This window comes from Phocoena sinus, chromosome 6 (genome assembly GCF_008692025.1).
Source record: "Phocoena sinus isolate mPhoSin1 chromosome 6, mPhoSin1.pri, whole genome shotgun sequence".
In the NCBI taxonomy this organism is placed as follows: Eukaryota; Metazoa; Chordata; class Mammalia; order Artiodactyla; family Phocoenidae; genus Phocoena; species Phocoena sinus.
In genome coordinates, this window is record NC_045768.1 from 108,425,612 (window position 1) to 108,448,995 (window position 23,384).

The 23,384-nt window shown below is 43.1% G+C and overlaps 1 protein-coding gene across 5 annotated transcripts in view; it reads left to right on the forward strand.

Moving 5' to 3' along the window:
- The window catches only part of FDFT1 (farnesyl-diphosphate farnesyltransferase 1), a 43,538-nt gene that overhangs the window by 14,864 nt on the left and 5,290 nt on the right, over window positions 1-23,384 (forward strand). For 3 of the 5 annotated variants that reach the window (XM_032633826.1, XM_032633828.1, XM_032633825.1), the window contains 4 exons: window positions 1,816-1,944; window positions 5,900-6,091; window positions 11,703-11,879; window positions 12,995-13,147. In XM_032633826.1, coding sequence (XP_032489717.1) covers window positions 1,816-1,944; window positions 5,900-6,091; window positions 11,703-11,879; window positions 12,995-13,147 — 651 coding nt within the window. The remainder of the gene's footprint in view (window positions 1-1,815; window positions 1,945-5,899; window positions 6,092-11,702; window positions 11,880-12,994; window positions 13,148-23,384) is intronic. The other 2 variants (XM_032633827.1, XM_032633829.1) reach the window with 2 other exon arrangements.

Below are 23,384 nucleotides of genomic sequence, written 5' to 3' on the forward strand. Positions count from 1 at the left end.
TTCTCCATTGTACCAGTGGACTCCCCGTGGTGTCCTTCCTTCTCGTACTTGGAATCACTAGAGAGTGACCCCGGGACCTAGAAGTGTACTATAGCTGGGAAACAGAATTCCCTGGAGGGACAAGGAAAAGCCGCTCCTGGCTGACCTCACGGACAGAGCTGCCTGGGGGAGTCGGGCCCCTCCCTCCCCACCCTCCCTCAGGTTTCTGGGAAAACCTAGAGCTCTTCATGGTCACTCCTCCCTAGATATTTTTGTTTTCATGTTTTGAATTATATAATGATGTAGTAAGTACCAAGGAGTTGAAGTTGGTTCACATCCAGCAGTGAAGTGTTTATTTTGGAGCCTTTGTTTTCAAGCCTAAGCTGCTCCTCCCCCAGCTCGCTGGCCTTTCCCCTCTTATAAATAGAACTGACCCAGCCTGGGATCTGTTGAAAGACCAGGTCCTTGGGAGATTGAGGGATTCAAATGACCTTTGGTAGAGCTGTTCGTTTGCTTCAGTCCACGTGGGAATTACCTTTTGGCTCTGTCTTGGAACAGCTGTTCTGTAGAGAAGAGTTCTAGAGAGATCAGTTTGGTTTTATGGAATTTGGGGGTTTAACAGTTTATGTTCATCAGAATAATCCTAAAGGATCTTAGGCTTCTGAACCCCTTCAGTGCCCTGCAACCCTCTAGGTTTCTCTCAGGTCCTTAAATTTAGGTGTTCCTTGAGGGAGTTTTTCTAACCTTTCTGTAAACATAGACCAGGTATTTCTCACACTTCGGAAGCTTAGCAAAGTGTATTCACTGTTTTCAGTATTGTGTGTTAATAGCATGTTATTTGAGAAGTTTCATGGTGTTTCATTGGGTTGGCTAAAAAGTTCATTCTGGTTTTTCTGTAAGATGGGATGAAAACCCGAACGAACTTTTTGCCCAATCCAGTATATTCTGTTTTGATAACCTACAGACACTTCTTTGAACTTAAGATACTTGTACAGTAGCAGTGACTTTTAAGAACATCAATAGTACTTTTCGACATTAAAGCTTCGGCTATGAAAAATAAATGTTGGATAGCCTGCTGCAGATTGAACTAAACTGAGTTGTTTAAGGAATTAGAAAGTGTAGCCTTGTAGTAGGGAGACACTGTAGCTTCATGGTATGAATTCGGGAACTGAGGATAGACAGTGGTTGGCTGGTCTCCTTGCTAGAACATAAGCTCTGGAGGCGGAGTTTCTGGTCATCTCCCGGCTGTGCATTCCCAGTGCCCACAACAGTGCTTGTTGCATAGGAAGTGGCCAAGACATGTTTGCACAAATGAATCTTCATTATCATGAGGCTTGTCTGAAAATGAGGCATCCTTCCTAAAATTCTTACACGTATGTCCAGTTTTATGTTGAATTATCTCATTGCTCATTAGGTGGGAAGATGAGCGTATAATAAGACTATGAATCTTCTTTTTTTTTTCGGGGGGGGGGGGGCCTTGCCCCAAGGCTTGTGGGATCTTAGTTCCCTGACCAGGGGTTGAACCTGGGCCCTCAGCAGTGAGAGCTCAGAGTCCTAACCCCTGGACCTCCAGGGAATTCCCTGAATCTTCTTTTGAGTCTAGAAACTTTAGCATTTCTGTACCCTTCTATTTTAATATTTATGAAATTTGCCGAACTTATTCTATATGTAGAAAGCTAGCATAACCTAGATGTTAGACTTATAGCTGGATCATTTGGGAGTCTTCCCTAATGGCGTTCTGTTGTTGCTTTGCTTTATGATCTGTAGGTACCCTGTTGGTTCCCAGTTTTAATACGTATTTCATATTTTCTGTTTTTTTTATGACCTCCATTTCAGATCTCCCTGGAGTTTCGAAATCTGGCTGAGAAATACCAAACAGTGATTGTTGACATTTGCCGGAAGATGGGATTTGGGATGGCAGAGTTTTTGGATAAGCGTGTGATGTCTGAACGGGAGTGGGACAAGGTTAGTGTCCCTGTGGAGCGTTGTGGGTGTGAGTGGCACTGATGAACTGGCAGTGCTCACCATGACATTCGGGCCGAGGGACAAGGGGTGGTTTCACAGCCCAGCTGTAATGTCTCCACATAAACACTTAATAGGGGCTTATGTGTCGTCATACCTGGAATAATCGTTGCTCTGGGGAGTTTTTCGTCAAGTTAGGCCAGGGGCCCCCAACCCCTGGGCCGTGGACCGGTACAGGTCCACAGGCTGTTAGGAACCGGGCCGCACAGCAGGAGGTGCGCGGTGGGCGAGCGAGCGAAGCTTCATCTGCTGCTCCCCATCGCTCGCATTAGCCATCCCCCACACCCCCACTCTGTCCGTGGAAAAGCTGTCTTCCACGAAACTGGTCCCTGGTGCCAAATAGGTTGGGGACCACTGAGTTAGGCCAAAGCAGATATAACTCGTCCCAGAGGTGCAAACATTAAGCTGATGAAAGTGTCTCTGACTTGCTGTGAAATTTGAGGTTAATGACCAAATTATTGCATGTGATATAGAGACATCAATAGTTTTCACATCTTAAAATGTGTCTTCTATGTTTTTTTCCTTTACTGAGCACGCGTGTGTGTTTCTGAGTCATTTCCAGTTCCTTCATAACACAAGCTTAGTTTTTTTTAAAATGAAATTTGGGTTTCTTTTTGTGTTTTTTTTTTTTTTTTTTTTGCGGTACGCGGGCCTCTCACTGTTGTGGCCTCTCCCGTCGCGGACAGGCTCCGGACGCGCAGGCTCAGCGGCCATGGCTCACGGGCCTAGCCGCTCCGCGGCATGTGGGATCTTCCCAGACCATGGCATGAACCCACGTCCCCTGCATCGGCAGGCGAACTCTCAATCACCGCGCCACCAGGGAAGCCCCTGTTTTCGTTTTCAACATTTCTTTATTTAGGCTGTGCTGGGTCTTACTTGCGGCATGCTGGGTCTTTAGTTGTGGCATGCGGGATCTAGTTCCTCAACCAGGGATTGAGCTCAAGCCCCTTGCATTGGGAGTGCAGAGTCTTAGCCACTGGACCACCAGGGAGTCCCCACGAGCTTACTTTTAAATTCAGGGCCACCTTGGCCCCATTTACTTAGGAATAGGTATCAGACTGTTAAATTGTATTCTGTGTCTGTTTCCTCAGAAACGAAACGGTTCACGAGGATCCCAAGGCACTAACTTGGATCATAGTTGCATTACGCTGAGGAGTGAGTGCCTTTCTAATACCCACTCCTCCTTCCCCATCATCTTTTCATAGAAATAAGATGATGCGAGAGGTTCCAGGTTTCTTGACGTCCACCTACCTCTTTTTATGGTGCTTGTAGATGCACATACATGGAGGTACACAAAGGAGCCCCTGGGGGGCCCAGGTTGTCTTCCTCTAGGGACAGAGCAGCTGGATAGGGCTGTGAGAGCAGATGATGTGGCAGATACAATTATACTGGCTTTCATTTGGCCAGAGGTTATCCCTGACCAGCAGCTGTGAAGGATGTTGGCCAGGGGTTGGGGAGAGCTTGCTTCTGTGGACAAAGTGACGTAATTGACTACGGGGACTAAACTTGACTCAAAATACAAGATAGGAGGGGAGGGAGTCTTGCCCATTTCCCATAGGAATGGCCTCTGTGAGACTTACTCATCACCTCGATGGAAGCAGAGACATTTTCAACGTCTAAACTGCGTACATATTTTGTGTCTCTAATAGTGTTTAGGTTAGGATCCCAAAAGAGATGCTACTGCATATTCATCAAGTGAGTGTAGGTCCAAGGTCTGGCCTCCTCATTTTTCACGACTCAAAACTTGATGACAGCATCTTTGGAACTGGTGGTTTATGCTCCACAAGTTAGTGTGAGTGTGGCTGCTGCTAGGATATCAGTTTATGAATTTAAAGTTAAAGCTGAAACTCCTGGCCACGAACCAGCGCTGCTTATCAGCACAGTAACTTCCTCTTCTGCCATGCAGATCTATTCAGGAAACTTAATTATAGGCTGTTGAGTAGAAGTTCTGATCAGATAAAACCGAATACTTGTAAATATTTTTCTTTTCCTTCAACTTTAGAGGAAAATGAATACCTCCATTCTAGTATTTCTACCCAAAGAACTGTTATCTTAACATAAAATATATTTTTCCTTGGACAGCAATATGGATGTTGTAATGTAATATGTAATGTTTTTTATTAATTTCTAATAAGTCTTTTAAAAATTTCTTATAGTTGTCCACAGCTGCTTTCTCTCTGATTTCAGCATATCTTTACTCTTTCCAGATCCTTCCTCTCCTGGAACATATTTCAAGTGCTTTTTCTACCATTTCATCGTACCCCTTGATTAGTCTGTGACTTTGTATTACTTTCTTTTTTTTAAAAAATTAATTAATTTTTGGCTGTGTTGGGTCATCGTTGCTGCGTATGGGCTTTCTCTAGTTGCGGCGAGCGGGGGCTACTCTTCATTGTGGTGCGTGGGCTTCTCATTGCGGTGGCTTCTCTTGTTGCAGAGCACGGGCTCTAGGCGTACGGGCTTCAGTAGCCATAGCACGCGGGCTCAGTGGTTGTGGTGCATGGGCTTAGTTGCTCCGTGGCGTGTGCATCTTCCCAGACCAGGGCTCGAACCCTTGTCCCCTGCATTGGAAGGCGGATTCTTAACCACTGCACCACCAGGGAAGCCCTGTATTACTTTAAACCAGAGACACTCTCTACTCTGGTCTTCCCCTAACTCTGCTGCAGAGGGTACCTTCTTTAACTCCTCTTCACTTCTTAAGTTGTCTAGTGGACATTCATTTTATAAACGTATTGCTTTAAGTAATACAATATTGTAAATCAACTATATTTCAATTTAAAAACAAAGAGTATTCCATTGAGTTGTCTTGGAATACTCTTCTCCGGGGAGGACAGCTTTGACAAAGCACTTGTACAGAAAAAAACGTCTTTGACAATTAAGATTTACATTCACTCAGACTTCATTTGAGAGAAAGGCAGAGTTTTAGCAAAGTTGTTCAACCCTGCCTCTGAAGCCATATGGCTTGGCTGAGAATCCCTGGCCTCTGACGCGCCAGATGAGTGATCTTGTGCAAGTTAAGTGACGTCTCTGTGCCTCAGTTTCTGCATCTGCACAATGGTGATAATTAGTGAATGTGCCCCAGAAGATGTTTGTGAGGACCGAATATGCAGCATGCTTAAAACACATCACTGAGGACTTCCCTGGTGGTCCAGTGGGTAAGACTCCGCGCTCCCACTGCAAGGGACCTGGGTTTGAACTCTGGTAAGGAGCTAGATCCCACATGCATGCCGCAACTAAGAAATCTGCATGCCTCAACCAAAGATCTTGCATGCCACAACTGAAGATCCCGAGTGTTGCAGCTAAGACCCAGCACAGCCTAAATAAATAAATTTAAAAAATTTTTTAAAAATGAGTGAAAAACTTAGGAAAGTATATTTTAAAAATAAATAAAACACATCCTTGTTATGTGAAAAAACAAAGTAGTACCACTACGTTCTTTTACTTAATGAGGATTCTGAGACACTGCAAGATCTTAAAATGTCTTCAAGATTAAATTCTACTTAGTATTCTAGTTTCTGTTAGAATATTCCGTATTCCCTCAAGGCCTTCACTCCCAATTTGGGATATCAAAAAGTTTACTAGTTTATTTTTTCAATAACCTTTTATTCTAGAAGCAGTGCATGTGCATTGTACAGATATAGAAAATACAGTAAAAAATAAAATAAAAAAACCAGAAACATCACATGAGCCAGAGATCACTTTTGTTAAGTCTTTTGTGCACATCCTTCTTGGAATGTTTTTTACTCTTTACATGTACATAGTGTATAATGTGGTTTTTTTAAGCAAAATGAGATCTTTTACATTCTTTTTGGAACCTGGTTTTTTATAGCTAATGATCTGTAGCATTTCTGTTTTAGTAAAAGTTTCATTATTAAAGTACTTTAAAAATCATCTTTTACAGTACTGTCACTATGTTGCTGGGCTGGTGGGAATTGGCCTTTCTCGTCTGTTCTCGGCCTCAGAGTTAGAAGATCCCTTAATTGGTGAAGACACAGAGCTTGCCAACTCTATGGGCCTGTTTCTGCAGAAAACAAACATCATCCGTGATTATCTGGAAGACCAGCGAGAAGGAAGAGAGTTTTGGCCTCAAGAGGTAATAGGTTCAGGGGATTTGGGGAGAAATAATTTTGAATGCTCTCTGACAACAAAACATTAAACCCTTTTGGTTGCAAGTGATAGAAACACAAATCAAGCTCCCTTAGACAGCATAGGAGACGGTGTAGACTAGGTTAGGATTTAGTTTGCTTCAGGGGGACGGGCTGCATCCAGGGATTCAGACTATGTTAATAAGGCTTTGTCCCCTTTCTACCTCTTGGACAGGCTTTGTCCAGTGGTGGGTATAACGTCCCATGACTCACTCATAGGCTTGGTTCCTATGCCCATCCCTTAATCAGTTAGTAGCCAGAGCGTTGAGCACTCAGTCTAGACCTGGAATATGTCTGCCCACACGTGTAGAATGGATTTCCTCCAAGAAAGAAGGACTCGGTGGCAAGAAGGGGCACCAGACGGGCACCCACTACAGATGTTCATTATCAGAGACAAGAGTGGATCTTTGACTTAATTTAAAATGGACAGGGAAAGGAAGGGCTTTGACATTGATTTTATTCAGAAGGAAAGCTAGGAAATCTTATGACTATCTCCTGATTTTACTCCAGCATTTACCTTTTGTTTTAATCCATCAAATGGTATCCTAGGGACTTCCCTGGTGGTGCAGTGGTTAAAGAATCCGCCTGCCAGTGCAGGGGACACGGGTTTGAGCCCTGGTCTGGGAAGATCCCACATGCCGCGGAGCAACTAAGCCCGTGCGCCACAACTACTGAGCCTGCGCTCTAGAGCCCGTGCTCCTCAACAAGAGAAGCCACTGCAATGAGAAGCCCACGCACCGCAGCCAAGAGTAGCCCCCGCTCTCTGCAACTAGAGAAAGCCCACGCACAGCAATGAAGACCCAATGCAGCCAAAAATAAATAAATTTATTTTTTTTTAAAAAATAAAGATAAAAAAACGGTTTCTTAGAACCAAGCGCTTTTAAGGTGAAAAAAGGCAGGTGAGAAGGTGGAAAAGGTATTTGGAATTTATACTGCAGATAAAGAGTTAATATTCCTAATATTAAAAGAACTGCCAAGGGCTTCCCTGGTGGCGCAGTGGTTGGGAGTCCGCCTGCCGATGCAGGGGACACGGGTTCGTGCCCCGGTCTGGGAAGATCCCACATGCCGCGGAGTGGCTGGGCCCGTGAGCCATGGCCGCTGAGCCTGCGCGTCCGGAGCCTGTCCTCCGCAACGGGAGAGGCCACAACAGTGAGAGGCCCGCATAACGCATAAAAAAAAAAAAAAAAAAAAAAAAAAAGAACTGCCAAAAGTTAAGTAAAAGACCAACTGCACAGAAAAAATGGGTAAAGGGATAAGAACAGGTAGTTCACAGAAAGAAAGATGGAAATGATCCTTAAATATCTGGGAAGGTGATCAGCCTTACTCCTGATAGGTGAAATTCACATTAAACCTCCCCTGACCTCAGACATCATAGGTTTTCAAGCCTCCCAGGTGACTGTGGTGTGCAGCGAGGTCGAGAAACAGCTCTTGACAACCCCTCCTTTGACACCAAGGCTCAGAGAAGGGAAGGGGCTTGTCTCAGGACTCCCAGAAGGGGAGCTTCTGTCTCCTGGGTCTCAGCCCGGTGCCTGTCCAGGAAACCACACCGCCTTTCAGACGAGGCTCTGCATCCCTGCAGGTGCCTCACTGCCCACTCTTCTGTAAAATAGAATAGTTTATACGCCAGGCAGTGGTGCGAATAAAATGAGAAAAACTCCTAGCACAGAGTGCTTAGTAAACGTCAGTTCAAGCAGCTTAACGACCACAAAAAACAGTCGTGAGATACCATTTCCTGCATCAGATTGGCAAAATGTCGGAAGTTTGATAAGCCGTAAGCCATGCTGGGGAAATGGGTGCTCCCGTGCGGGTGGTGAGCGCGAGCTTGGCCAGTGACGGCTGTGGGAGGTTACTGACCGCAGCCACTGTTTGTAATAGTTAGTTTATAAACGACTCAGATGTCCGTCCGTACGGGACGGAGGGAATGAACTATGGTCTGTCCACACAGTGGAGCAGCAAAAGAGCGAGCCTACTGTGGAGTGAGTCCCAGGTTATATTACTAAGTGAAAAAAGCAAGATGCATAACAGTATGTGTAGTTCCAATGGAAGGATAAACCAGAAAGGAATAAAGCTTTCAGTAATTATATTGTGAATAATAATATTGAAACTATTATAGAAACTTTACAGCTTAAAGAAAATAGGTAATTTTGTTTGTATCATTAGGAAGCAAGATTTTCAGTCTAAAATAAAAGTTGTAAAGATAGAAAACACTGAAGTTAAGCAAAAACTCCAGTGATCCTAAACTGGATTGGAAATATCAGTATGAACTCATGATATCGTTTCTCTTAGAGAATTCTAGCTCCATCTACTAAGAGTTGTATTGTAGAAAGAGGTTCAAGTGGCTCCTCAGTCCCCTTGGTGGGACCCTAATAGCCTTTGATAGCTGCCGTGCCATTTGGTGGTATGTCAAGATGTTCCAAGCTCATTTTGTACATTTTTTTGACTGGGATTTGGACTCACGCAGCTTTTCAGGAAGCCTAAGCTTTCTGTTAATGGGAAATGGTGCCTCCAGACGACACTTGGGCACTCGGGGTGGTCATTGCTCTTGGAGTAGTCGTCGTATATATTTAGTTTTAAATCTAAAGTATTTACCTTGTAGTTCATATTGATATTTCCAATTCAAACTCAGGACTGTTACATAGTCTCTTCTGTATTACATCTCTACCTCTTCCTCATCCACAGTCGTATTTCTCAAGGAAAATAGGAGATGATAGAATTAGTATATCCCATAATGACTCATTTGCTTTTTTCCCACATGACAGATGTAATTACACATTACCACAGTCTCTGAATAGTGACTGTAGTGCTACTGCTACCAAGTATGACTACTGAACACAGTTGAAAATGTTTTCGCATATGCTAGCTAATTCCTTGTTTTTATATTGTATTTATATCTAAATTGTCAGATCAGATAGCCATTAAGACTGGACTTCCCTGGTGGCGCAGTGGTTAAGAATCCACCTGCTGGGCTTCCCTGGTGGCGCAGTGGTTGAGAGTCTGCCTGCCGATGCAGGGGACACGGGTTCATGCCCCGGTCCGGGAAGATCCCACATGCCGTGGAGTGGCTGGGCCCCTGAGCCATGGCCATTGAGCCTGCGCGTCCGGAGCCTGTGCTCCGCAACGGGAGAGGCCACAACAGTGAGAGGCCTGCGTACGGCAAAAAAAAAAAAAAAAAAAGAATCCACCTGCCAACGCAGGGGACACAGGTTTGAGCCCTGGTGTGGGAAGATCCCACATGCTGCAGAGCAACTAAGCCCGTGCACCACAACTACTGAGCCTGTGCTCTAGAGCCCACATGCCACAGCTGCTGAAGCCTGTGCGCCTAAAGCCTGTGCTCCACAACAAGAGGAGCCACCGCAATGAGAAGCCCACACACCATAATGAAGAGTAGCCTCTACTCATTGCAACTAGAGAAAGTTGTGGCTCACGGGCTCTGGAGTGCAGGCTCAGTAGTTGTGGCGCACGGGCGTAGTTGCTCCGTGGCATGTGGGATCTTCTCGGACCACGGCTTGAACCCATGTCCCCTGCATTGGCAGGTGGATTCTTAACCACTGCACCACCAGGGGAGTCCATTAATATTTATGAATTTTGAAGAAAAAAAAGAACGATGCTTCCCTATGTTTATACATGTTGGTAATAGTTTGTCCTTTATACTTCAAGGTCACTTTTTCTGGATATCAAGTTTTTAGCTCACATTTTCAAGTTTCTTAAACGTGTTACTCCATGTTCTCCCGCTTTAGGACTGGCTGTTGAAAATCTAATGATAACTTACTTTTCTTTTCCGTATATGTTATGGGTTCTTTTTCTCCTCCTTGGTGGTCACTGCCTAGATCCATTATCAGTGGAGATGCTAAATGGTGCTATCTTAATTCTGTCATCCTTTCTGCATTTATTAGCTGGAATTTTGGATTTTGCAAAACTGTGATGATGGTAGCATCATAGTGTTTGGATTTTCCCAGATTCTCACCCAAAAAAAAAAAAAAAAGGTGACAAAAACTCAACCAAAAAACTGAAACAGATGTATCCAAAACAATGGATAGCATGTCCAGAAGCACAAGTGACAAAGCATCCCCAGGAACTCCAGAACACAGATGGGTGCAGACAAAACAGCAGCTCCAAAAACAAACCCTGCAAAACCTGTGCAGGACAAAGCCAAGGTGCTACAGGTGTCTCAGACCCGAGAGCGGGAGTGGACAGTGGGATGGACCCATTTGAGAAGAGCAGGTGAAACAGGAATGGGTGTTCCTTCTCTGGCTGTGGGCGAGTCCACGGGGGCCATGGAGAAGCCTGGAGGAGCTGGAGTGCATTGGCCCCCTTGAACTGGACGTGGACACAGACCAGTCAGGATTCTTTTCCAGGATTGGACCCACCTTGAGGGGTGAAATAAAAACTGAGCAGCGAGACCTATGTGACATCAACCACATGCAATATATGCATCTTGTTTAAGTACTTACTGGAAGAAACCAAGTGGAAAAAAAAATTAGACAGTGGGATAATATGACTGCTAATTGGATAATTTGTATTAAATATTTATCGTTAACTTTTAGTTGTGATAAGATATATGTACAAGAAAGGTTCCTAGTCTTTTAGATATTCATAATGAAGTATTTGTGGATAAAATGATATATTAGGGCTTTAATTTAAAATAATTTTGGGTCTGGGGCCGTATAGCTGGAACAAGATTGGCCAAGTGTCAGTAACTGTTGAAGCTGGTGGATGGATATGTAGGCGCCCATTAGCGTTTTTCTCCAGGTTCTGCAGGACAGTCTAGTACCAGCAATCTGAGTGGGTTTAGGTGCAAATTAAGAATGGATAGCAAATGTGACTTACCATAGAATCTCTTAGTCCTTTTAGGCCTAGTCATTTATTTTGGGGAGTGTATAAAGTCACAATAAGCGTTATTCTTTAGGAAGCTTAAGAATACCCAAGGATAAAAGTAAATTATTTGCTAGCTTCAGAGAATCCTCTAAATACTATTAAAGATCATCAGACCAATTCTGTTGTTGGAGTTGAGGCTGTTATTTCATTTTCAGGTCACTAAGGTCAAGGAGGTAATGTTCTTACAGTAGAGACTCAGCTCGTTTCCCCAGATAGGCTTGTTCAGCAGTGTTCTTATCAGAACTGGGAATGTAATGTTAATCATTAATTATTTTGATGCCTTGGCCATCTTGAGAATGTTTAGTGTTTAGCCTGTAATGCTGTTGTAGCTGATTTTGTTAAAGCTGGTTATCTTTTCAGGAACAGACCAATGCCTTGCACATAACAGGAGGCCTCTTTGGCCTGAGGTCATCAAAGTATTGCTTAGTACATGCTGCACTAATTGTCCCAAAGGACACTTTCCCAAATACTTAACTGACTCTTGATTATGATTAGATCTTGATTGTAGTCATAATAGACATTGCATAGAGGTTAAAATGGACTTGGTCTTGGTGAAAGATGAGGCAGCAGCTAAGAAAGGCTTTGTATATCATAGTTCTTACACACAAAGATCCTTTCATGTGACTTGTACACTGTTCCCCTGTGCGTGTGCTGACTCGTCTTTCGATCTTCTTATCTGCCTAGGCTTGGAGCAAGTATGTGAACAAGCTGGGTGACTTTGCCAAGCCAGAGAACATGGACTTGGCTGTGCAGTGCCTGAATGAGCTCATAGCCAGCACGCTGCACCACATCCCTGACGTCATCACTTACCTTTCACGACTCAGAAACCAGAGCATATTCAACTTCTGTGCTATTCCACAGGTGTGGATTGGGGAGGCCGAGGGGTCGGGGTGGTGTGCTGGGGATGCCATGCCTGGAATGCGTGTACTGTTTTGGTCTGTGTATTCCGGAATGTGGTTCCTCAAAAAAATGACTGTAGTGTATTTTCTTCTGCCAGGGGCAGGCACGTTCACAACACCTCCCCTCTGCCCCATGGCCATCACACTCAGGTCAGCCTTGAGGTTAAGCCTGCTGCTTTCCAGAACCTTCTAGAACCCTTTTTTCTAAACGAGCTAGTTTGATGTTTATCCTCACAATTAAATCTAGGGCTTTGAGTCAGATTTATGAGGAGTGCCGGGTGAAACACAGGTGAAGCTGTTACTAAAAAGTCTTACTTAAGCACCTAATTTTGGCTCTCCTTTCCCAGATCTTGGGATAACAGAACCTGGTCCTGTGGACCTGGGAGCTTATACTTTTTAAATGCCTTTATCAGTTATTTCCGTTTTTAACTCAAATAAAATGAAGAAAGTTATAAGATTTAACTGATTTGGAAGCATGGTTTCGTCTTGTTCTAATGACCAATCTGACCAGTTGATGGAACTAAACTCTTTATGCCAGACTTATGTTTCCATCTATCCTAGAAATAATTTACCTTTGAGCATGGGAAACTACACGGCCCCCTTTCTTTTGTCCTTTGCCACCCTCATGCTACTTTTTTTTTTAATGTATAATGATTATGTTCATTGTAGGAAAAATGGGGAGAAAAAACAAAATAGAAAAACCTTTCCAGATATTATTTTGGAATATCTATTTTTCGATCTAATAACCCATTGCCCCAGCATGGAAAATGTTACATTGGCTTGTGTTTGTTTTTTCCAAATAAAAAGGAAATATCGTGACTAAACTATAGAATTATTCAAGACTGCAAAGGGCACTTGATTCTGTGTTTTGCTGAGAAAGGGAAACATGGGAAAGGGAGAGGTCTTGACTTGCTTTCTTTATGGGTCTTTTCTCTTGGTTAGTTGCATCTTAGCCCTTCGGCACTTTCTACCGAAGGTTCTCTTCCCTTCTCGTGATGATTGCTTACCGTGCAGTTTCTTACTTCTTTTCATGAAATGAGATGAATTAGTGTTTCCTCTCTCTCTCCTTATCTGTAGGTCATGGCCATTGCCACTTTGGCCGCCTGTTATAATAATCAGCAGGTATTCAAAGGGGTGGTGAAGATACGAAAAGGGCAAGCAGTCACCCTGATGATGGATGCCACCAACATGCCCGCTGTAAAAGCTATAATACACCAGTACATGGAAGAGGTGGGCTTTCATTTAATAATATCACTATTTAAACACTTGTATTTGGATATTAGATGATCTTAACAGCTCACAGTGTTACGGCATTGGTGTTGGACGGGTTGGTGTCCTTTATTTGGAAGAATAGGCACAGAGTGCCGAGTGTTGGGAGCTGCCCGGTACCCTGGTCAGAGGGGATAAAGGAAGCCAGGCCTTAGGATGGAGCTCCCAGGAGAATCATATTTTTTGAGCTGGAAGATGAAGTTAGAGGCCAACCAGGCTTCTTGTCTCACGGCTGACGCGTGTGAAGCCAAGGCTGTGGCTGCTGACGCAGCATCTGACTGAGTGGATCCAGGACCCCAGGCCACACTCCCGACACCCGGTCCAGTACTTTCCACTATGGCAGGGACCTCAGTTGAGAAACCATTGTGGGGGATTCAGCAAAGGAAAACCATCAAACTGCACCTATTTCTAAATTTTCTAATGCAGATCTCATTTCAGATGCCCAAACCATCCAGTAAAACAGAACATGCTTGTTCTAGTCAAATCTCCAACTCTGGAGGGTGTAATACATGACTTGGTTCAAAAGAACTTTTTCTTAGAGGCTAGAACTCTACTTGCCAGGCCCTGGAGTAAGGCTTCTCAAATGGAGGTGATCTGGCTTCCCCCTCCCCTGGGGGACACTTGGCAATGTGTGGAGACATTTTTGATTGTCATGCTGGGGTGTGAGTGGCTACTACCATCTGGTGCGTAGACACCCGAGATCCTTAGGTTGGTTCTTAGTGAAGACTGAAATACTGCAGAAGGAGATGAAAACATAAGGTCTCCCTCCCCGCAGATCACTGCTGCCCCTAGTTTTCTGACCCTTCCAGTCCCCCGGTTGCGCTTTGACGGGTGAGATTTGTAGCAGCAGTTTCATCTAAACAGAATTCTACAAAACAACTCTTTCCTCTGATTTCCATTGCACATTGCACCTTCTCCTTGTATTTCCTCCCTGTCTTGCACCTGCCAAGTTTTGCACCTCAGCACTTCTGCCCGAGGCACCTATAGAAGGTATAAGAGAAAAATGAGATTTTAAAAAAAAGCCTAAAATTCTTTTACTGACTAGATGAATATGTTGACTAAAAAACTGCTACTGACGAGACTTGGGAAATTGGGGTTCACTGTTTAGCCAGCACTTATTCGGGGCGTACTCTGTGCCTGGCACAGCAGCCAAATAGGTGGATACTATTAATGTCAAGGAAATTTGAGGCCCTAACCCCACGGCTGGGGCCAGAATTTGGACCCAGGTCTGGCTGACTTCGGAGCCTACACTGTTCACCACGATTCTAAGGGCTTGAATTACCCTTTCTAAACTGAATAGTGCCTTTTTTAGGCGCTGTTTCTCCATTTTATGTAAATTAGAAACATTCTATATGGTTTGTAGTTCAGAGAATATTTTAGTTTTGCACTTTTATTCTGGTCACTGATTTTAGAAAATGTTTTAAAAACTGTGGTAGGCAGTTCCATACTATATTAAACTTCAGATTTTATTAGGTATTTTCATTAACTACTGGAATTAAATCTAGTTGTGATTCACAGTTTGATTTAGAGCAGGGCTGGCTGACCCCCTGATTTTGTAAATGCCTTTTTATTAGGACATAGCCATGCCCATTTGTTTCCATATTGTCCGTGGCTTCTCAGGGTTCTACAGCAGCAGAGCTGAGTGGCTGTAACAGGGGGGGCCCACAAAGCTGAAAATACTTTCTTGGACCTTTAAGGAAAAGTTTGCTGACCTCTGATCTAGGGCATGAATTATTTTGTTTAAAATTACTCTAGGGACTTCCCTGGCGGTCCAGTGGTTAAGACTCCAGGTCCCAATGCAGGGGGCCTGGGTTCGATCCCTGGTCAGGGAACTAGATCCCACACGCATGCCGCAACCAAAAGATCCTGCATGCCGCAGCGAAGATCCCACACGTGGCAACGAAGATCCCACATGCCACAACTAAGACCTGGCACAGCCAAATAAATAAATGAATATTTTTTTAAAAGTCTATAAAGCTACTCTAGTGAAACTCAGGGTATTTTGGAGGAAATACTAATAAGTTGATTTGACTCAAAAAACTGAAAATTTCTGTCTCAAGTAATAGAATGTGATAATGGTTTTAATATCAGCCTTAAGGACTTTTTTTTTTTTTTGGCTGCATTGGGTCTTCGTTGCTTCACGCGGGCTTTCTCTAGTTACGGAGAGCGGGGGCTACTCTTCGTTGCGATGTGTGGGCTTCTCATTGCGGTGGCTTCTCTTGTTGCGGAGCATGGGCTTCAGTAGTTGTGGCGTGTGGGCTCAGTAGTGGCTCTCGGGCTCTAGAGCGCAGGCTCAGTACTTGTGGCACATGGGCTTAGTTGCTCCGTGGCATGTGGGATCTTCCCGGACCAGGGCTCAAACCCGTGTCCCCTGCATTGGCAGGCAGATTCTTAACCACTGCACCACCAGGGGAGCCCAAGGACATTCCGTCAATACAATTTCAAATGAAGACTTTTTGTATGAAGTCCACAAGTTGTCAGGCTTTTTGCTGGTGGCCAGACGTTAACTCTACTCCTGCATCTCCTCACTGACCACGTCTGTCCTTTGCAGTAAGACGGGAAGACATTTACCCCTCAGGTCCCTGGTTGTAGCAGTAGCGCACCTGCAGGGGACTTCAGAGTTCTCCTCTTGCAACTCTAAGATGTAAAGGACGAGGTGGAGTGAAGCCCGGATCCTCTGAGCAGGGGAGCTGCCCCTCAGGCGCTCATCCTCTGGAGCAGCCCCAGCTGGAAACCAGTCTGGCTACCTGGCAGCTGGTGAGAAGCTAACCAGCTATTCCGGGGCAGAAACAAATGCTCAGGCAAACAGCCAGAAACTTTTATTTCCTTCTCTGCCAAAGATGATTCCTTGGCAAGGCCCAACTTTTTCAAGCAGGTAGGGCTTCCCGTTTGTCTGTGGTCGGTCTAGAGCGGCGCCGTACTCTCGGTCCCTGTGGGTCCTTGTGACTCAGAGTGTGGTCCTCCTCCCGGCTTCTGCGTCCCCTGCCGGCATGTGAGTGGTTCAGTCCTTGAGTCAGAATGTGCCCACAGCAGGATGCCCGGGTGGCGCCTCTGAACACAGTTTGAAGAGCACAGCTCTAGCTCCCCACCTCGTTCTCAGTCAGCTGTGCATTTAACCCTGTGAGCAATTAGGGAACCGGCTGCTGTGAATTTGGGTTTGGATGCTGTGAACTTGCGATTGGATGTCTGAACTCGCTGCATTTTTGTCTGTGTCCTGACCCCCATCTAAGCACTCTTTCCCTCCTGCCCTCTTGCCTGAGCTCCTCCGCCTTTCTCCCCCGCCCCTGCCTCTCGGTGTATATCTGCGCTCAGGTCAGTCCCTGCAGACAGCAGGCACATCCCAACTCCTCCTGGGCTTCAGCTCTCTGCCTCCCCGCTCCCTCTCCTTTCCTTCACAGCTAAGCTTCTTGAAAGGGCAGGTGTTCTTCTTCTTCTTTTTTTAAAAAAATTATTTATTTATTTATTTAATTGGTTGCGTCAGGTCTTAGTTGCGGCAGGTGGGCTCCTTATTTGTGGCTCAAGGGGCTCTTAGTTGTGGCATGCATGTGGGATCTAGTTCCCGGACCAGGTATTGAACCTGGGCCCCCTGCATTGGGAGCGTGGAGTATTAACCACTGCACCACCAGGGAAGTCCCAGGGCAGGTGTTCTTAATGTTATTGATTCCCCTTTTTTTTCCTCAGCCTACTTCATTGTAACTTTTGTTTCCTACCTTTGTCATTAGAACTTTTCTTACCTAAGTGATTTGATGATCCCGCCCGCGCACAGATCTCATGAGCACTTTCTTTACTCTTCGCTGATCCCACTGTATCGTTTGACACTGTGGGTCTCTCTCCTTGAAGCCCTTTCCTTTTTTGGTTTCTGTGACACTTGACCCCAGTTCAACCTCTTACCCCTCTGCCTGCTCCTTTGTCCTCTGGCTCCTGGTGTTTCCTGGGGTTCGTTCTTGATTTTCGTGTTTCCTCACCACATAAGGGCTCTCCAGCTCCCCCAGCTCTGGCCTTGGTCATTAACTTCTTTTTGCTGTCTGATGACATTACCTTTCACCTAATCGTGGAATCCAGGTAACCTGGAGGCTGTTGCATGTCGTCCTCTGTTCTCCCTAACCCACCTCAGGAATCTCCACGTCTTGGCTGTTCTGGTTATGCTTTCATACTTGTCACAATTTTGTGCACATTACCCTCTGACCGAGCACTTCTAGAACTTTACCTACAAAAAATAACCAGAAAATGTGCAGCAATGCTTATTGGAGCATTTTGTCCTCATGCCTCGTTGGGAATGAATTGATTAAATTGTAGTACATTCATACTATGCAGCTTGTGTTTAAAAAAAGAATGACATTATTTTGTGGGTTCTAGCGTTAAAAAATGTCCATAAAAAATCGTGTGAGTGAAGGAAGTCAAATTATAGAACAATATGTTTGTAACCTATTAATTTAGTAGGTTTACAGTTTAAATAAAATTTAAAATAGGTATACAATTTAAATAAAATTGTGTGTATGTATAACTTGATATGGATAATATAGAATGATATATATTTGTACATCATATATAATCGTATATAGTACGCATAATATATAATACATCTCTATGACATTTTGTGTTTGTATAGAGGCTTATATGGGTGTAGCAAGAGGTATAAAAGGAACTACACCAGCTTAATATGTGACGGTTTGTACATTTATATGTATAGGCTAATAAGGACAAAGCGAGGGGGAATAATGTAAGGGAATTTTGATTTCTTTATTTTTGTTTTGCCTATTTTTTAAGCATAATTCCATCATCTACAATTTTTTCTCTTTATTTCTTTACTCTGTTTCATTAACTCTCTCTTCTTTTCCCCTCACACCCCTACAACACCCCTTCTTCTAACCACCATTTTCACAGAAAAATAGCGTGAGTCTTCTTTCTCCTGCTTTTACAGCAGAGGTTAATGAATTGTCACGATTACAGGGTATTCCCAGCTGATACTGATGAGGCAGGTCCAGAAGTAAACCGTTGGGTTATTTCCTATAAAGGCACTACTCTGTGGTAAAGTAGATTTAGTTTTTTCAAGCCTGCTAAGATAGAAGTTGCGGGGTGGGGGAGGACAAAGAATAAAATAATTAAACTATAAAACTAAACTATAAAAACTCTATAAGGTTGTTTTTTGGTTTTATTTAACATCGTGCAATGTTTTTAATTAAAATGTTTTCAAATTTTATATTGGATTATAGTTGATTTACAATGTTGTGTTAACTTCCGGTGTACTGCAAAGTGATTCATTTATACAAATACATATATCCATTCTTTTAGATTCTTGTCCTATATACGTTATTACAGAATACTGAGAAGAGTTCCCTGTGCTATACAGTAGGTCCTTGTGGATAATCTATTTTTTTTCAGAGATTATTTATTTTTTTAACATCTTTATTGAGGTATAATTGCTTTACAGTGGTGTGTTAGTTTCTGCTTTATAACTAAGTGAATCAGTTATACATATACTTATGTTCCCATATCTCTTCCCTCTTGCGTCTCCCTCCCTCCCACCCTCCCTATCCCACCCCTCCAGGCGGTCACAAACCACCGAGCTCATCTCCCTGTGCTATGCGGCTGCTTCCCACTAGCTATCTACCTTACGTTTGGTAGTGTATATATGTCCAGGCCTCTCTCTCACTTTATCACATCTCACCCTTCCCCCTCCCCATATCCTCAAGTCCGTTCTCTAGTAGGTCTGTGGCTTTATTTCTGTCTTACCCCTAGGTTCATCATGACATTTTTTTTCTTCAATTCCATATATATGTGTTAGCATACGGTATTTGTCTTTTTCTTTCTGACTGACTTCACCCTGAATGACAGACTCTCGGTCTATCCACCTCATTACAAATAGCTAAATTTCATTTCTTTTTATGGCTGAGTAACATTCCATTGTATATATGTGCCACATCTTCTTTATCCATTCATCCGAAGACGGGCACTTAGGTTTTTTCCATCTCCGGGCTATTGTAAATAGGGCTGCAATGAACATTTTGGTACCTGACTCTTTTGGAATTATGGATTTCTCAGGGTATGTGCCCAGTAGTGGGATTGCTGGGTTATATGGTAGTTCTATTTGTAGTTTTTTAAGGAACCTCTGTACTGTTCTCCATAGTGGCTGAACCAATTCACATTCCCACCAGCAGTGCAAGAGGGTTCCCTTTTCTCCACGCCCTGTCCCGCATTTATTGTTTCTAGATTTTTTGATGATGGCCATTCTGACTGGTGTGAGGTGATATCTCATTGTAGTTTTGATTTGCATTTCTCTAATGATTAGTGATGTTGAGCATCCTTTCATGTGTTTGTTGGCAGTCTGTATATCTTCTTTGGAGAAATGTCTATTTAGGTCTTCTGCCCATTTTTGGATTGGGTTGTTTGTTTTTTTTGTTATTGAGCTGCACGAGCTGCTTGTAAATTTTGGAGATTAATCCGTTGTCAGTTGCTTCATTTGCAAATAGTTTCTCCCATTTGGAAGGTTGTCTTTTGGTCTTGTTTATGGTTTCCTTTGCTGTGCAAAAGCTTTGAAGTAACATTAGGTCCCAGTTGTTTTTTTTTTTTTTCTTTTAACATCTTTATTGGGGTATAATTGCTTTACAATGCTGTGTTAATTTCTCCTCTATAACAAAGTGAATCAGTTACATATATACATATGTTCCCATATCTCTTCCCTCTTGCGTCTCCCTCCCTCCCACCCTCCCTATCCCACCCCTCCAGGCAGTCACAAAGCACCTAGCCGATATTCATGTGCTATGCGGCTGCTTCCCACTAGCTATCTACCTTAAGTTTGTTAGTGTATCTATGTCCAGGTGTCTCTCCCGCCCTGTCACAGCTCACCCTTCCCCCTCCCCGTATCAAGTCCGTTCTACAGTAGGTCTGTGTCTTTATTCCTGTCTTACTCCTAGGTTCTTCATGACATTTTTTTCCCTTAAATTCCATATATATGTGTTAGCATACGGTATTTGTCATTTTCTTTCTGACTGACTTCAGTCTATGACAGACTTTAGGTCTATCCACTTCATTACAAATAGCTCCGTTTCGTTTCTTTTTATGGCTGAGTAATATTCCATTGTATATATGTGCCACATCTTCTTTATACATTCTGTCGATGATGGGCACTTAGGTCGTTTCCATCTCCGGGCTGTTGTAAATAGAGCTGCAGTGAACATTTTGGTATATGACTCTTTTTGAATTATGGTTATCTCAGGGTATATGCCCAGTAGTGGGATTGCTGGGTCATGTGGTAGTTCCATTTGTAGTTTTTTAAGGAACCTCCATACTGTTCTCCACAGTGGCTGTATCAATTCACATTCCCACCAGCAGTTCAAGAGGGTTCCCTTCTCTCCACACCCTCTCCAGCATTTATTATTTCTAGATTTTTTGATGATGGCCATTCTGACCGGTGTGAGATGATATCTCATTGTAGTTTTGATTTGCATTTCTCTAATGATTAATGATGTTGAGCATCCTTTCATGTGTTTGTTGGCAGTCTGTATGTCTTCTTTGGAGAAATGTCTATTTAGGTCTTCTGCCCATTTTTGGATTGGGTTGTTTGGTTTTTTGTTATTGAGCTGCATGAGCTGCTTGTAAATTTTGGAGATTAATCCATTGTCAGTTGCTTCATTTGCAAATATTTTCTCCCATTTGGAGGGTTGTCTTTTGGTCTTGTTCATGGTTTCCTTTTTCATGCAAAAGCTTTGAAGTTTCATTAGGTCTCATTTGTTTATTTTTGTTTTTATTTCCATTTCTCTAGGAGGTGGGTCAAAAAGGATCTTGCTGTGATTTATGTTATAGTGTTCTGCCTATGTTTTCCTCTAAGAGTTTGATAGTTTCTGGCCTTACATTTAGGTCTTTAATCCATTTTGAGCTTATTTTTGTGTATGGTGTTAGGGAGTGATCTAATCTCATACTTTTACGTGTACCTGTCCAGTTCTCCCAGCACCACTTACTGAAGAGGCTGTCCTTTCTCCACTGTACATCCCGGCCTCCTTTATCAAAGATAAGGTGTCCGTATGTACGTGGGTTTATCTCTGGGCTTTCTATCCTGTTCCATTGATCTTTCTGTTTTTGTGTCAGTACCATTGTGTCTTGATTACTGTAGCTTTGTAGTATTGTCTGAAGTCAGGGAGCCTGATTCCTCCAGCTCCGTTTTTCGTTCTCAAGATTGCTTTGGCTCTTCGGGGTCTTTTGTTTTTCCATATAAATTGTTAAATTTTTTGTTCTACTTCTGTGCAAAATGCCAGTGGTAGTTTGATAGGGATTGCATTAAATCTGTAGATTGCTTTGGGTAGTAGAGTCATTTTAACAATGTTGATTTTTCCAATCCAGGAACATGGTATATCTCTCCATGTATTTGTATCATCTTTAATTTCTTTCATCAGTGTCTTAATAATTTTCTGCATACAGGAGTTTTGTCTCCTTAGGTAGGTTTATTCCTAGATATTTTATTGTTTTTGTTCCAATGGTAAATGGGAGTGTTTCCTGCTTTCACTTTCAGATTTTTCATCATTAATGTATAGGAATGCCAGAGATTTCTGTGCATTAATTTTGTATCCTGCTGCTTTACCAAATTCATTGATTAGCTCTAGTAGTGTTTTGGTAGCATCTTTAGGATTTTCTCTGTATAGTATCATGTCATGTGCAAACAGTGACAGCTTTACTTCTTCTTTTCCGATTTGGATTCGTTTTATTTCGTTTTCTTCTCTGATTCCTGTGACTAAAACTTCCAAAACTATGTTGAAAAATAGTGGTGAGAGTGGGCAACCTTGTCTTGTTCCTGATCTTACTGGAAATGCTTTCAGTTTCTCAGCATTGAGGACGATGTTGGCTGTGGATTTGTCATATATGTCCTTCATTATGTTGAGGAAAGTTCCCTCTATGCCTGTGTTCTGCAGGGTTTTTATCATACCTAGGTGTTGAATTTTGTCGAAAGCTTTCTCTGCGTCTGTTGAGATGATCATACGGTTTTTCTCTTTCTATTTGTTAATATGGTTTATCACGTTGATTGATTTGCGTGTATTGAAGGATCCTTGCATTCCTGGAATAAACCCACTGGATCATGGTGTGTGATTCTTTTAATTTGCTGTTGGATTCTGTTTGCTAGCATTTTGTTCAGGACTTTTGCATGTATGTTCATCGGTGATATTGGCCTGTAGTTTACTTTCTTTGTGACATCCTTGTCTGGTTTTGGTACCAAGGTGATGGTGGCCTCGTAGAATGAGTTTGGGAGCGTGCCTCCCTCTGCTATATTTTGGAAGAGTTTGAGAAGGATAGGTGTTAGCTCTTCTCTAAATGTTTTGTTTTGTTTTTACATCTTTATTGGAGTATAATTGCTTTACAGTGGTGTGTTAGTTCCTCCTTTATAACAAAGTGAATCAGTTATACATATACATATGTTCCGATATCTCTTCCCTCTTGCGTCTCCCGCCCTCCCTATCCCACCCCTCCAGGCGGTCAAAAGTACCAAGCTGATCTCCCTGTGCTATGCGGCTGCTTCCCACTAGCTATCTACCTTACGTTTGGTAGTGTATATATGTCCAAACCTCACTCTCACTTTCTCACAGTTTACCCTTCCCCCTCCCCATATCCTCAAGTCCATTCTCTGCTAGGTCTGTGTCTTTATTCCTGTCTTAACCCTAGGTTCTTCATGACATTTTTTTTTCTTAAATTCCATATATATGTGTTAGCATATGGTATTTGTCTTTCTCTTTCTGACTTACTTCACTCTGTATGACAGACTCTCAGTCTATCCACCTCATTACAAATAGCTCAGTTTTGTTTCTTTTCATGGCCGAGTAATATTCCATTGTATATGTGTGCCACCTCTTCTTTATCCATTGATCCGAAGATAGGCGCTTAGGTTTTTTCCATCTCCGGGCTATTGTAAATAGGGCTGCAATGAACATTTTGGTACCTGACTCTTTTGGAATTATGGATTTCTCAGGGTATATGCCCAGTAGTGGGATTGCTGGGTCATGTGGTAGTTCTATTTGTAGTTTTTTAAGGAACCTCCGTACTGTTCTCCATAGTGGCTGAACCAATTCACATTCCCAGTGCAATTCACCAGCAGTGCAAGAGGGTTCCCTTTTCTCCACCCTGTCCCGCATTTATGTATTGTTTTTAGATTTTTTGATGATGGCCATTCTGACCGGTGTGAGATGATATCTCATTGAAGTTTTGATTTGCATTT